At 41.0% G+C, this 13,845-nt stretch overlaps 1 protein-coding gene across 3 annotated transcripts in view; it reads right to left on the reverse strand.

Annotated features, from left to right (window-relative positions):
• The window catches only part of SORCS1 (sortilin related VPS10 domain containing receptor 1), a 558,796-nt gene that overhangs the window by 259,104 nt on the left and 285,847 nt on the right, over positions 1-13,845 (reverse strand). For all 3 annotated transcript variants that reach the window (XM_004265869.4, XM_004265870.3, XM_004265868.3), the window contains exon 3: positions 4,278-4,377. In XM_004265869.4, coding sequence (XP_004265917.1) covers positions 4,278-4,377 — 100 coding nt within the window. The remainder of the gene's footprint in view (positions 1-4,277; positions 4,378-13,845) is intronic.

Below are 13,845 nucleotides of genomic sequence, written 5' to 3' on the forward strand. Positions count from 1 at the left end.
TTTTTTAGGCAGAAAACAAATAAACTCAGAATTTAAGAGTAAGACTGAAATTTCAGCATTGATTTTTTCTCTTTGATACATTTGTATTAGCTCTCCCCATCACCATCTACAACCCAGATGTTCATTTCTGCGGCAGGTTAAGTCATCTTTTCTCATAGAATATTATATGTAGGAAGCCAATAAACTACTGCTGAAACCAACAAGACTTGGGATTTATCATGAACTGGGGGTGGGGGAGTACTTTCCCTCAGAGGCATGGTGACGAATAGGGAGCTTGCCTCTCCTCTGGCGCTAGGACCCACTCATCCTTGTACTTTTGAGCCTACCTCATATATCAGAGGCCAGGTGCTGAGTTCCTTCGAAAGAGAGGATGCTTGAGCTAGGATAATACCTGGGAGCCAGATTTCTATGTCTCTTAGTCAAGATTTCCTAGACTGACCTATGATGAGATTACAGTTTTTAGTGTAACAGACACATCCAAGGAAAGCTGCAGTAATTTACAGCAGGCTTGCAAAGAAATAGCCAATGAATGATCATCAATTTAAACTGCAAATAAGGGCCTGTTTCGTCCCGGCTGCTGATCCCAGTAATACCCCTAACAAGCTGCCTGCAAAGCCAGGGCCTGATGCCTGCTGTTGGAGACATATTGATTGAAGAACTGTGCTTGTCCGCATAAGCAGCTAAAAATAGCCAGAAGAATGCAAAGGCAAAACAGGTTTCTGGGAATGGAAGACAGTTACTCCTCTGTCAGTTTTATTCCAGTTGCTCTCACTGATGTGAAGAGGAGAGAGAAGTATCTGGTACAAAAGATGGTAACTTGTTAGACAGCACCCCAGAGACCTGAAAGAATGAATACAACCCTTTAAAGGAGCCTGCCTTTTCACTGGAGGACGCAGAAGTCCTAGGAGAATTAGAGCAAACCTCAATGCCTTTGTCCTGCATAATTAATACAGCCTGATATTTCTCTTCTTCTTCTTCTTCTTTTTTTATAACATAAACTCTCATTGATTGGGAGAAATATATTCACACTGTAAAATGTTGGGCAGGTACCATCTCTTTGGTTCAAGCATGTCCCTCTGTGGGGGAAAGTCCATATTTCATGGTGATAAATTCACCTCATAAGTAGAAAAACTGAACACAAATATACTGCTATGCCAGCTTCACTGATTTTGCACCATTGTAAAGACCTTCATCGTCCTCCAATATTTCTTAAATCTATCAGCATCTCAGAAAGTCACCCTGAAGGCCTCATTTATCTGTAGAGGAAAAGATCCCTCCTCCTAGGTTCACTCATAAACACTGTGATTTAAACAGCTCAGGCCTGCCTCTGCTTCTGGAAGTTGACCTGCAGAGAGAAAGCTGTTCTCAGAGTCACGGGCAATGGCTACTTCTTCTCTGGAAAAAGGATCAGCCAAGTCTTAATTTTAGCTAAATGCCCATGGCCAAATGTCTTTTTTTTTTTTTTTTTTTTTGCGGTACACGGGCCTCTCACTGTTGTGGCCTCTCCCGTTGCGGAGCACAGGCTCCGGACGCGCAGGCGCAGCGGCCATGGCTCACGGGCCCAGCCGCTCCGCGGCATGTGGAATCTTCCCGGACCAGGGCACGAACCCTTGTCCCCTGCATCGGCAGGCGGACTCTCAACCACTGCGCCACCAGGGAAACCCCAAATATCTTTTTTGAAAGCGCTGCAGGTAACTACAGATTAAGTATGCAGCTTGATTGATATTGATGTATTAACATAAATAGATTCAGTGGCAGGGCTCCATTCTGTATCACATCTAAGCTTTCTTCTAGTCTTAGGAGCTACATCTGGACTTGAGATCCCACTCTTCAGGTCCTGCTCCTGTTAACAGTGTTGTAGTCTTCAGGTCACTACCACATACTCTGCTGCTACAGAAAAGCCTATGCCTACCTTCAATATTTGACATCCTATTTTTAAAAATCATATTCCTTTCTAATGTCATTAATAAAACAGAGACTGTCACTAGATGAGAACAATTCTAAGTCTCTTCCAGCTGTAAATTCCTTTGTTTTCGCCTGTATCACTTTACAAACAGGAAAATGTAACTGACTTACCCAAAGGAACCTGCTAGGTGGAAGCAGAGCCAGAGACTTCTCAACTACAGAAAGTCATAGTGCATTTACTACTAGAATATGGGATCTTTGAGGGTAGAAAGCTGGCTTATTTCTTTTTGTATCCTATACTGCCTACAGAGTGTTGATTGCTAAATGAAATGTACTAAAAATGTGAACTAGAGGAAAAATCAGTAGGGGTTACAAGAATCAATTCAAAGCCAACAAACATAACTCAATCTCATTATAAAAAATAAAGGATATAAATTTGGCTCCTTAATTTAGGACTGTATACAGCAGATCAAAATTGTTTAGATGTAATTGGTGATGATGGACCGGTCATCAACCAGGAAGGGGAAGATAGGAGTGTTCAAGGGAAATCTCTAAATTTGTGAGGTTGACATTATTGAACTGTGCTGTCCAATACTGTGGCCATCAGCCACATGTGGCTACTTGCATTCAAATTAATTAAAACGAAATGAAATGTAAAATCTGGTTCCTCAGCCACACTAGCCATACTTCAAATAATAGCCCCAAGTGGTTAGTGTCTATAGTATTGGATAGCTTAGAGGAACATTTCTATCATTGTAGAAAGTTCTACTGAACACAGCTACTTATAGAGGATAATCACTACTTTCACTTCCAATAATTATATGAAGAAGGAGAAGGAAGATGAGAAAAGGAGAATAAAGTGAAGAGAAAACATGATTAAGCCTTAACTATTCTGTGCTAAACACCTGACATGACTTAGTTCATATAATTCTTACAACTTTCCCCATGAGGTAGGTACTATAATTATCCCCATTTTCAATTTGATGACACTGTGCTTGGAGAGATTAAGTAAATCACCATAGGTATATACTTGTTAATTGGCTTAGCTGGGTTTTTACTCAAGCCATCTGACTCCAGAGTCTATGCACAATGGGAAATTATGCTGCTCCAAAATAAAAACTTGAAATGTTTACAGCCAGAAGAAACATTACGCCCTACCTAGGTGGTTCTTAATCCCAGATATGTACCAGAAGCACCTGGGGAGCTTGCGCGAGATACAGTTCCCTGAGGCCTAACCCAGAGCAACAGGAGTGGGGCTAAGGCTTGCGTATGTGGGGAAGCCTAGTGCGCTGAATGTACAGCCAGAGTTGAGGATGACTGTTTAGAGATGTACTAATCTACCTTCCACAGTCCAGATGACAAAATGCGGCACCTACCTACCCAAGGTCACGAACAGTACCCACTGACAGATCTGAAATGAGAACCTAGGTATCAGGGCTGCCATCATAACAGAATATGGCTTAGGACACATGAATGAAAAACCTTTTTTCTGCTTCCTGATGGATACTCATCTCTATTCATATAACTCACATAATACTTAGAAATTACATGTCAGAATTCAGAATTGGATAGTGCAAATTTTTAAAACCAAACAATGAATGTAACACCACTCTCCTCTTGAGACAAATAGGTCTTTCTCTTTCAAAAGCAAACATTTTCTTCCTAAGAAAATAACATCTTTCTCTGAAGAGTAAATAAACCCTCTTCATAAGAGTAGTATTATACAGTGGAAACGGTATGACTGCCAAGCAAGAAACCTGAATCTTGTCCCAACTGTGCCCATAACTCTGTGATGGGGGCAAGTCATTTCCTTTCTTTGAACCTTAGTTTTCTCATCTGTAAAATTAGAATGTGGTGTATGATGATCACCAAGGTTCCTTCCCAGCATTGCCTCCATTCTGACATTTGTGTGCAGGCTGAATAAACTTTTGAAATGAAACTTCCAACCTGCTGTAGGACAATGCATTTACTTCAACTCTAGCCAATCTATTTACTCCATGTCAAGGGAAAACAGGGGGACATCACATGAAAATTCCATCTTTTCTTCTGTTTTGTCAAGGCTCATTCTGATTCTTGTCACTGATTGGTCAGAGCTCTTAACAAGAGTCTGAACATCCACTCAACAAGACATTCCCTGTAGCTGTCTTTTGGAAATGGTAATGATATACCTACCCCATCTCCCTCCTACATTCACAGCTGCTGATCTGAAAATTATGATGTGTCAGACATTTTACCACCTTAACATCCATCAACTCATCTTTATATCTCTTAAAGCTTAACTGTATTGGATTTTTAGGTGGTTTAGAGAGGTTACCCAGCCAAGACAGAAGTCACACCATGAATAAATAGCATTCTGAATATACATTTCTTACCTTACGCTTGTTGGTAGGACACACGTAGAGATAGCTTAAAATTGTTTTCAACCCAACTTTATCATTCAGCTTCTCATAGGTTGTCCCATAATCGGTTGACCTATAATTCAAAAGGAGCATTCATGAGGACAGAAGTATATACGTCATTTGTCTGCTTGTCAGTATAATGTATGTTTTACATAGTAGAATGGCTCTCCAGAGGTTTCTAAATGATTCATGTAGTACATAATGATGCTTAATTATGTACACAGTAGCATCATGTGAGTGGTTAACATTTGCATTTAAATTGAATTGGTAAAAATTAAAACTCCATCTCTCACTGCTCCTTAAGGTACGTGCATTGCATAAAGAAAGTGTTTAATTTTCAAAGATTGAGAATGAGGGTGTCCCTTGAATTAACCAAAGAAATAAAGACCTTTTACTTAGATTTGACATTTCCAAACTTCTGCTTTATCTTTGGCAAGTGGAAAAGCAGGTTCTCCTGATTTATCTACAAGCTGTGTTTTCTCTCATGAGCCATAGAATATATGGTGGGTCAGTCCCTCCAAAGGTCATTCAGTCTTTTCCTATTATTTAAGAATAAGAAAATGTCTTGATAATAAGTGAAATTTCACAATTCTAGTTGGTGGCCTTTTCCAGCGTTAAGCCACCTGGAGTTGGGAGAATATCACTTCTTGGTACTGACTCTATCTTTTTTGGAGATTCTCTCCTCTCTTCTTGATGCTGGTCAGTAACTTATTAATTCAGACTGAATAAATAGGCCTTAATCACCTCTTCTATGTAAGTCCATTACATATTTCAGAATTGTACATCTTATTAGATCAACACTGCAACCATGTACAGTAGGAAATATTATCTGTATTTGAAGAAAGTGGTTCAGAGAACTTAAGTGACCTATTCAAAACCAGTTAGAATTTGACTCTAGGTATCGTGGTCCTAAGCCCTGTGTTGTTTACATTATACCATAGCTTTGTTTGTTTTTTGTTTTTTAATTTAAAGGAAACATATAAAATCTCTTGTCAGCCTTCTTTATACATATAGGAGATTCCCAATGAAAATTCATTCATTCATTCCTTTACATTTGTAGAGCCTCTAAAACGGACCAGGACCTGTGCTATGTAGCAGGATACAACACATGCCCCTACTCTCAAGAATCTAACAGCTTTTTATTTTATTTTATTTTATTTATTTATTTATTTATTTATTTTTGGCTGCATGGGTCTTTGTTGCTGCACTTGGGCTTTCTCTAGTTGCAGCGAGCAGGGGCTACTCTTCGTTGTGGTACGCGGGCTTCTCATTGCAGTGGCTTCTCTTGTTGCAGAGCGTGCGCTCTAGGCACACGGGCTTCAGAAGTTGTGGCTCGCGGGCTCTAGAGCACAGGCTCAGCAGTTGTGGTGCATGGGCTTAGTTGCTCTGCGGCATGTGGGATCTTCCCAGACCAGGGCTCAAACCCGTGTCCCCTGCGTTGGCAGGTGGATTCTTAACCATTGTGCCACCAGGGAAGTCCCAAGAATCTAACAGCTTTGAGAGGCAGAAAAAAAGCTCTAATGTGTTATGTGTAATGAAAGAGATAAAAATTAACAAGACTCAGAAAATAAAGTTGGTTTAATTAGAAAACCACAAAAATGTAATTATTTTAATTTATTTCTGATATTGATAGAAGTTGCATATTCCCATAGACCATAAAGACTAAATAGAAGAATGTTCTGTTAACAACCTCAACACCATATATTAAGAGCCTACTCTGGACCAGGCACTGGAGACAGAAAGCTATAAAATATAAGTTCCTGGAATTAAGGAATTAAGAATTATTGTGGCTGGGGACCCAGGGATCTCTTTACCCTAAAAATTTATATATACATATATATAATACATAAATGTTATAAATGACATTATATTGTTATAATATATAATATTATATATATAAATTATAAGTAAATAAATATAAATAGTCAGTACTTTATAAAATTTAGATTATACTCCAAATCACTGAAGATTGGAGTGGTATGAAAAGTTTCTTGGAAGGACTATGGACCTTGAAAATGGAAAATCGGTAGGGCTTTAGAAAAGGGATGTAGAGTTGACCCTTGAACAGCAGGGGAGTTAGGGGCACCAACTAACTATTCCTGTAGTCAAAAATCAGCCTGTAACTTACAGTCAGCCCTATATATATATATGTGGTTTCTCCACATCTGTGGTTCTGCATTCAAGGACTCAAACAACCACAGATTGTGTAGTACTATAGTATTTACTACTGAAAAATATCCATGTATTAGTGGATGCACACAGTTCAAACCTGTGCTGTTCAAGGGTCAGCTGCAGTCAGGGCATCAAAAACTAGAAGTGCCTTGTGTAATCCAAATGTATAACTGGATTTCCTCAGGACCAGTCTGTGCTCTAGCCGAACGGAACAAACGCTGGCTTGATAGCCAAGAATATTTGAAGAATAATCCCAAACTCTTCACAGAAGATCTTATCCATGAACCACAACAAACTTCTTTAAATTCTCCTTCCATATTTACTTTTTTCTCCTCAAACTCATCTTGATGTGAAAATCCCTTCTACTTTCTAAGAAATATCTGAGACTTCTTCCCTTACTCAGTCTAATCTTGGTGTTTGACTATTTTTTCCCCACTCTTACCCTGGCCTTACTGGGTCTACTTTCTCTTCTTATTAAGACTTGCTTGTCTCCAAAATTTCACTAGTCTTTCTCTAACTCCTTTTATTGGATAACTTTTTCTATTTAGTATTCTGAACAATACTCACAAGTTCAAGGACAAAAAACCCAGATTCAAAATTTATGGGGGGCAGTGATGAGAGGAGGATGAAATGTACAAATACCTCTACATTAATAAATTTTGCCTAGTGATAGGTGGAAATCAATAGGACTATGTTGGAGATGAGAGAACGGTTCAATTTTTCTAGTGGGATAATGGAAAGGAGGCCAGAGAGGTAGGAATCAGTCTATAAAAGCATGATAATTAGTTTCTTATAATTTCTATCAACTTGATCTCTGAGCTACTCAATGAATATTTTTACATTCAAAAAACATACTACAGGGCTTCCCTGGTGGCGCAGTGGTTGAGAGTCCGCCTGCCGATGTGGGGGACACGGGTTTGTGCCCTGGTCCGGGAAGATCCCACGTGCCGCGGAGCGTCTGGGCCCGTGAACCATGGCCGCTGAGCCTGGCTTCCGGAGCCTGTGCCACAACAGTGAGAAAGGCCACAACAGTGAGAGGCCCACGTACCACAAAAAACGGGAAAGGCCACAACAGTGAGAGGGAACGGGAAAGGCCACAACAGTGAGAGGCCCGCGTACCACAAAAAAACAAACAAACAAACAAAAAACATACTACAAGGGCAAACCCTGTGTGTGTGTCTGTGTGTGTGTGTGTGTGTGTGTGTGTGTGTGTGTGTGTATTTAACTGAAATCCCAATGTGACAAGATGATAATGGAGTGACTATTTCAGATTTACAGTAACAACTTTTTCAGATAGCTTACAATATGTTATTGGGCATTTTTCTCTTGTTATAAAGTCACCAATCCAGATACTTCAGGTATCTTCCATTACTTCCTGTGCCATTTTTTGCCCCTTGATTTTCCAAAGCTCAAAAAGTGAATCGAAATTTGTTAATTCTCAATTCCAGCAGAACTAAATGTTTAAGCATTATGGTATTATAATAATTGATAGATAGAAAGAAGAAAAAAAAATGATGTATTTCGACACACCCCAAATGGCATAGACTGGCAATTCTCCATGGTTGTCCCACAGAACTAGAATTAGAGTGTTGACAAGTATCATAGGTAAAACTAACAGACAGCTGGGATACACTGGTACAATGACACAGGAGTGAAAATACTCAATATTGGCAAACCAGTTGGCAAACAGTTACTGCACCAAGTTCACAGAATAGCTACTTCCACCAGCTTCACCACCATGGTCTCTTCTGGGAGAACTCACAGTCCCAGCAACCGAAAGATTGAGGGCTGGCACAGCAGAGGTCCCCAAGAAACTTGCTCCAGCACCTGTTCTGAATGGCCACTGCCTACTCCAGTCAGCCTGAGCCCCAGTGGAGGAGACAGTGACCTTGGAGGAGGCACTGCACCCTGGGAGGCAATTCCCAGTGCCCGTCTGCAAACTCCCCTTCACAGCTAACACATGCTTCTAGTTACGCCTGCATGGTCAAATGCGGGAAATTCAGTCTCCTAGGTATGTGGGCTCCAAAAGAGCAGGAGAAAGACAGACAGTTGAGCAGCAGGCTGGCTGGCCGTTGAGCCAGTGCACTAGCTGTTAAATATTTTAAGTATCATCTCTAGATACGGGGGAGAGGAGTGTGACCTAAGATCAAAAAATGTTAGGAAACACCTGTTAAGGCAAAATTTAATGTTTCTTCACTTCAGAACTTCGAAATTTTATTATTCTTATATACATGCCTAAATTTTATTATTCTAATATACACTGTGAACCTCTTACATGCCTATTGCATGCAGCATTTCCAAAGCACATTAGATTATAGGATCCATTCTTGAGAGATATCTAATGAGATTAGTGTTCTGAACAACATGCTTTGGGAAACAATATGAAAAACAGTAACAACAAAAGAGCCAAAAAAAGATTATGGATCTTGGTTTCATAAGAAAAGGAGAATAAAAATATTTAAAACAAATCAAATCGGCAAAGAGAAATGCCAGTTATGCTAACCACAGTGACTGCTGTTGTAAAGGCAATAAAGGGAAGTAATCTTAAAAAATATGTATCATACACAGACATATTTAAGACACAATATAAGCAGCCTTGATAAATAGCAAATGATTAAATCAAGGATTGCAGGTTCTTCCTTTTGATCCTTAATCCTTATTCTACCCTTTCTATGAACGTATCTTAAATAGTGACTTTTAGAACATTTCAAAGATGTCTTTATTTAAGTATTTACTATATGCATAGAACTAAGATGAGCTTCTCTAAGGGGCAGAGAAACCATATTCAAGGCATGGCACCTGCCTTCCAAGAACTTACGATCTCTTTGAAAAGACAAAAAGTCCCCCAGTTGAAGGGATGAATACACGGCATGGCTAGTTTCCACTAGGAGTGGCAGAAATAAAATGTGTGATTGGATTTCCCCTACTATAATTTTATAACATCAAATGAGATAATAAATAAGCACAGAATCATTTGTAAACTAAATTAATCCATAAAAAGTGCCGAGCCCAATAGCTGGTATGTAATAAACAATCTACAAATGATAGCTTTCGTTGTACATTTTATCACTCATCTTTTTTTCTCGATTTTTCATATTCTTTGCCCAACACGTAACTAAACCCATCACATGAACCCTCAAGGAAAATCTGAATCACTGAAAATGAGTTAGAGTTAGTTTGCTTAGAAGATAAGACTATTTCATCAAGCTATTACCATTTTAAAATGTAACCACATTTAACCTAGCATATTTTAAAGGATATGTGCTAGTACCTTTGTGTGGGTCTTGGATCAGAAAGATAAGGGTAAGAACTGGAATTTGATAGCTAAAGATTTTGCACTCTGCTTCTGTAATAATTGTGCCAGGATCCCATTGCTGAATAGACTGCTGTGCTTAAGAAACCTAACAGAAAATAAAAATGAACATTTATTGGGTGCTTACAATGTGATCTAAGCTCTTCAGCGCATACAGAATCCCATGAGATGCACACTGATGGTCACATGCTACAGATAAGGAAGGCTCAGATGTATAAGTAAGCTGCTTAACTAAGGCCATAGAACTTGGAGGTACAGCCCTCATTCTGGGCTGTATCCTTAACCCCACGCTGCACTGGCTCTCTCCAAAGTTACAAGAGGAAAAGGAAATACACTTACAAAATCTAGCTTTGTATTTCTTAGTAAAAGGAATATGAACTGAAATCATTAGAAGTCCCTTGTGGTATAGGCCAAAACTTCGCTTCTCTTCATACTTAGTAAAAATACAGAGGCCCTGCCGGGGGGGATTGATATTAAGAAAAGCATAACCAGGGCTTCCCAGGTGGCTCAGTGGTTGAGAATCTGCCTGCCAATGCAGGGGACCAGGGTTCAAGCCCTGGTCCGGGAAGATCCCACATGCCACAGAGCAACTAAGCCCGTGCGCCACAACTACTGAGCCTGTGCTCTAGAGCCCATAAGCCACAACTACTGACCCACGTGCCACAACTACTGAAGCCCGTGCGCCTAGGGCCAGTGCTCTGCAGCAAGAGAAGCCACAGCAATGAGAAGCCCGCGCACCGCAACAAAGAGTAGCCCCCGCTCGCCGCAACTAGAGAAAGCCCGCATGCAGCAACGAAGACCCAACACAGCCAAAAATAAATAAAATAAATAAATTAAAAAAAAAAAAAAACAGAAAAGCATAACCAGAAACTCTCACAGTGATGTACGAGGAAGAGAAAGTATGTCTTTGATCTGGTCCACCTTGGCTCCTGGGAGCCAAGAAATATGCACAGTGAGTGGGTCAAACTGTTCATGATTAGATGATGGCTCATGAAGATTACCAGGACGCCACAGCCTAACAGCACAAGCAATGACTTGAAGTCGAACAGAACTGGGCTCAGGAGCTCACTATCTGAGTAACCAAGCAGTCAGTGTACTAGTCTCCATGACAAACTCCAGACTTGCTATAGAAAAGTCACATTTACTTTTATATCTAATAGGTTTGCGATATAATTCTGAGATGCGCATTCCTCAATCCCTCTCCTTTTCCCCTCTCCTGCCTACCCCTGCCAACTCCAGCCTTGTTATTCTCTGTATCTAGAAAGCTCTTTCCCCAGATACCCTGACAGATGGCCCCTCAGTTCTTTCTGGACACCATTCGTGCTGTATGAAATAGTGACCCCCCCTCACTCTCCCAGCACACTGCACCTCCTTAGCCTCTTTTATTTTCATAGTATTTACCCCCCTCTGATAGATTTTTAGTTTTTTTTTTTTTTATTGTCTGTCATCTTCCACCAGAATGTAAGCTCCATGAGAGTAGGAAAGATGTCTGTTTTGTGCACAGCTGTCTTCCTAGCTCTCAGAAGAGTCCCCCAGACACTTGTGAAACCCAATTGTTTTCGGCTGAGTGGCTGACTTCACAGATGTTTGCTCTTCTTGTGTGGCCCACTGGATTTCTACTAATGCAAAATTAAGAGGCTCACTTAGTCTGGCAAAAACCACTGCAGTCCCTGCCGTGTGCAGATACAATCAGCTGTGCAGGATGAAGCCGGACTAGGGCAGTGAGCGTGTTCTATGCGCCTCTACTTTTTAATGGAGAAACCTCTGCCTGGCATCTCTTTCCTTACTACTCTAAGTACCATAAGGACGGCGCACATCTTTGCTCATCCCCAAGTCCCTAGTCTCCAGGATGAGGCTGGCACATAACAGGCGCCTTCTGCATACCGAGGCTGAATGAATACATGAAGCCTGATGGACACACTCTCTGAACCAAGGATGAGCCAGGCTACTTCTTCAAAAAGGCTTTAGAAAGTATCCAAATAACCTGACCCCCTCCTTCTCCACCTCCAGGCCCCAGAGAGGGGAGATACTCTCTCCCAGACACTGTGCCATATTGCCAAGGTCACAAAACCAAGACTCAGGCTGTAGAGGGAAGCCTGGAGACAGGAAGCATCAAGGCATCACTGAAATCAGCTCAAATGAGATGTCCTGAAAGCAGAACAGCGTTTACCTCTAAATCAAGCGGCTGTGGCTTCTGTGTTTTGTTTCTTTCCTAAAATCATTAAGAGCAGCCACCTCCATTGTTCCTGGTGCATTTGGAGGCATAAAAATAGCTTCCAAAGGCAAAGGTTCACTGGCTGCATCGCAGACTCCGCTCCTGCGTAACTCAGGATGCATGAGGTTAAAGCAGTGAGAATAATTTAGGGTTTGGAAAATGTTTGCGAGTGAGTCGACATTTAAATAACTTCATTATCATTCACTGACAGATTTTTTTAACTTGTCAGTGCAACTGATATTTCTATTACCATGTTATAACAAACCTCTGCACATTTAAAGCACAGTCACCAGATTCCGTTAGTCTACCCACTGTCAAGAAAATATGTCCCAATCCATTTTTCATAATACCTCGAGAATAGGCAGTCTACATCAAATGATGACGTGGGGCTGAAGGAAACTGTCTCCTGCTTCCTAAGGATTCTGCCCTGAAATACGTTTGCCTGTCAGCCTAAACATATAATTTAAAAGTGCTGCTGAGACATTATGGTGAATCCAGAGCTGAACAAGCTTCCCTCCATTGCTTGGATACACTGAGCTTTTCAGATCAACCTGCAGAATCAGAGCAAAGGGGGTTCAAGAGCAGGATCCGGGGGAGACATGTCAACGTGCTATACAGATGCTTCCACTCTGCCATGTGCCACAGTACTTGCAATGTAATTTAATTTGTAATAAACTGTTTGGGCTTCCCTGGTGGTGCAGTGGTTGAGAGTCCGCCTGCTGATTCAGGGGACATGCGTTTGTGCCCCGGTCCGGGAAGATCCCACATGCCGCGGAGCGGCTGGGCCCGTGAGCCATGGCCGTTGAGCCTGCGCGTCCGGAGCCTGTGCTCCGCAACGGGAGAGGCCACAACAGTGAGAGGCTCGCGTACCGCAAAAAAAAAAAAAAAAAAAAAACTGTTTATTTTCTAAATGTAAGGGACAGTACCTATGTGTTAATAAGCTGTGAAAGTCCTCTCTCATCTTTCTGGTCTTTCTTTGCTATCATTCTTCCTTTCCTTGTATCCTCATACTGTGCTTTTTTTTAATTGAAGTATAGTCGATTTACAATGTTGTGTTAATTTCTGCTATACAGCAAAGTGATTCAGTTATACATAGATATATATTTTTCATATTCTTTTCCATTATGGTTTATCACAGGATATTGAATGTAGTTCCCTGCATCACACTGTGTTCTTGATGCTTCTAGTCACGCAGGGCAGCTGAGATAAGAAACTTGAATATATTTGATTGTAAGTGTATGGATATTGCTCCGTGGGAAAGCGACGATAGAGAATACAAGACGTTGCCACCCACAGACATTTCTGCAGTAAGTAAACTGATCTATATTACAGTTAACGTTAAAGAAAGGGGTTACCCTTACCTCTGAACTATCTTCCAATTCATTTTTTGAGTATAAAAATAACCAGAATTGGCACTGATACCCAGATCTCTGACTATGTTGCTTAAGAAAGGGAGGACAAATTAATTTAGGCAGCGGTCTCCTGTTCAGCTTTTTGGGGAACGGGTACAGAGAAGAGTAATTTTCCTAACGAGGTGATGCTCATGAGTTCCTTCTGACACACACACATACACACACACGCATACACAGGACTGTCTGCCTCCAGTGTCTCTCTTTTTAAAAAAAATTTATTTTATTTATTTATTTTTGGCTGCGTTGGGTCTTCGTTGCTGCATGCGGGCTTTCTCTAGCTGCAGTGAGCCGGGGCTACTCTTCCTTGTGGTGCACGGGCTTCTCATTGCGGTGGCTTCTCTTGTTGCGGAGTACGGGATCTAGGAGGGCTCTAGAGCACAGGCTCAGTAGTTGTGGCGCACGGGCTTAGTTGCTCCGTGGCATGTGGGA

This window comes from Orcinus orca, chromosome 14 (assembly GCF_937001465.1).
Source record: "Orcinus orca chromosome 14, mOrcOrc1.1, whole genome shotgun sequence".
NCBI classification, from domain to species: Eukaryota; Metazoa; Chordata; class Mammalia; order Artiodactyla; family Delphinidae; genus Orcinus; species Orcinus orca.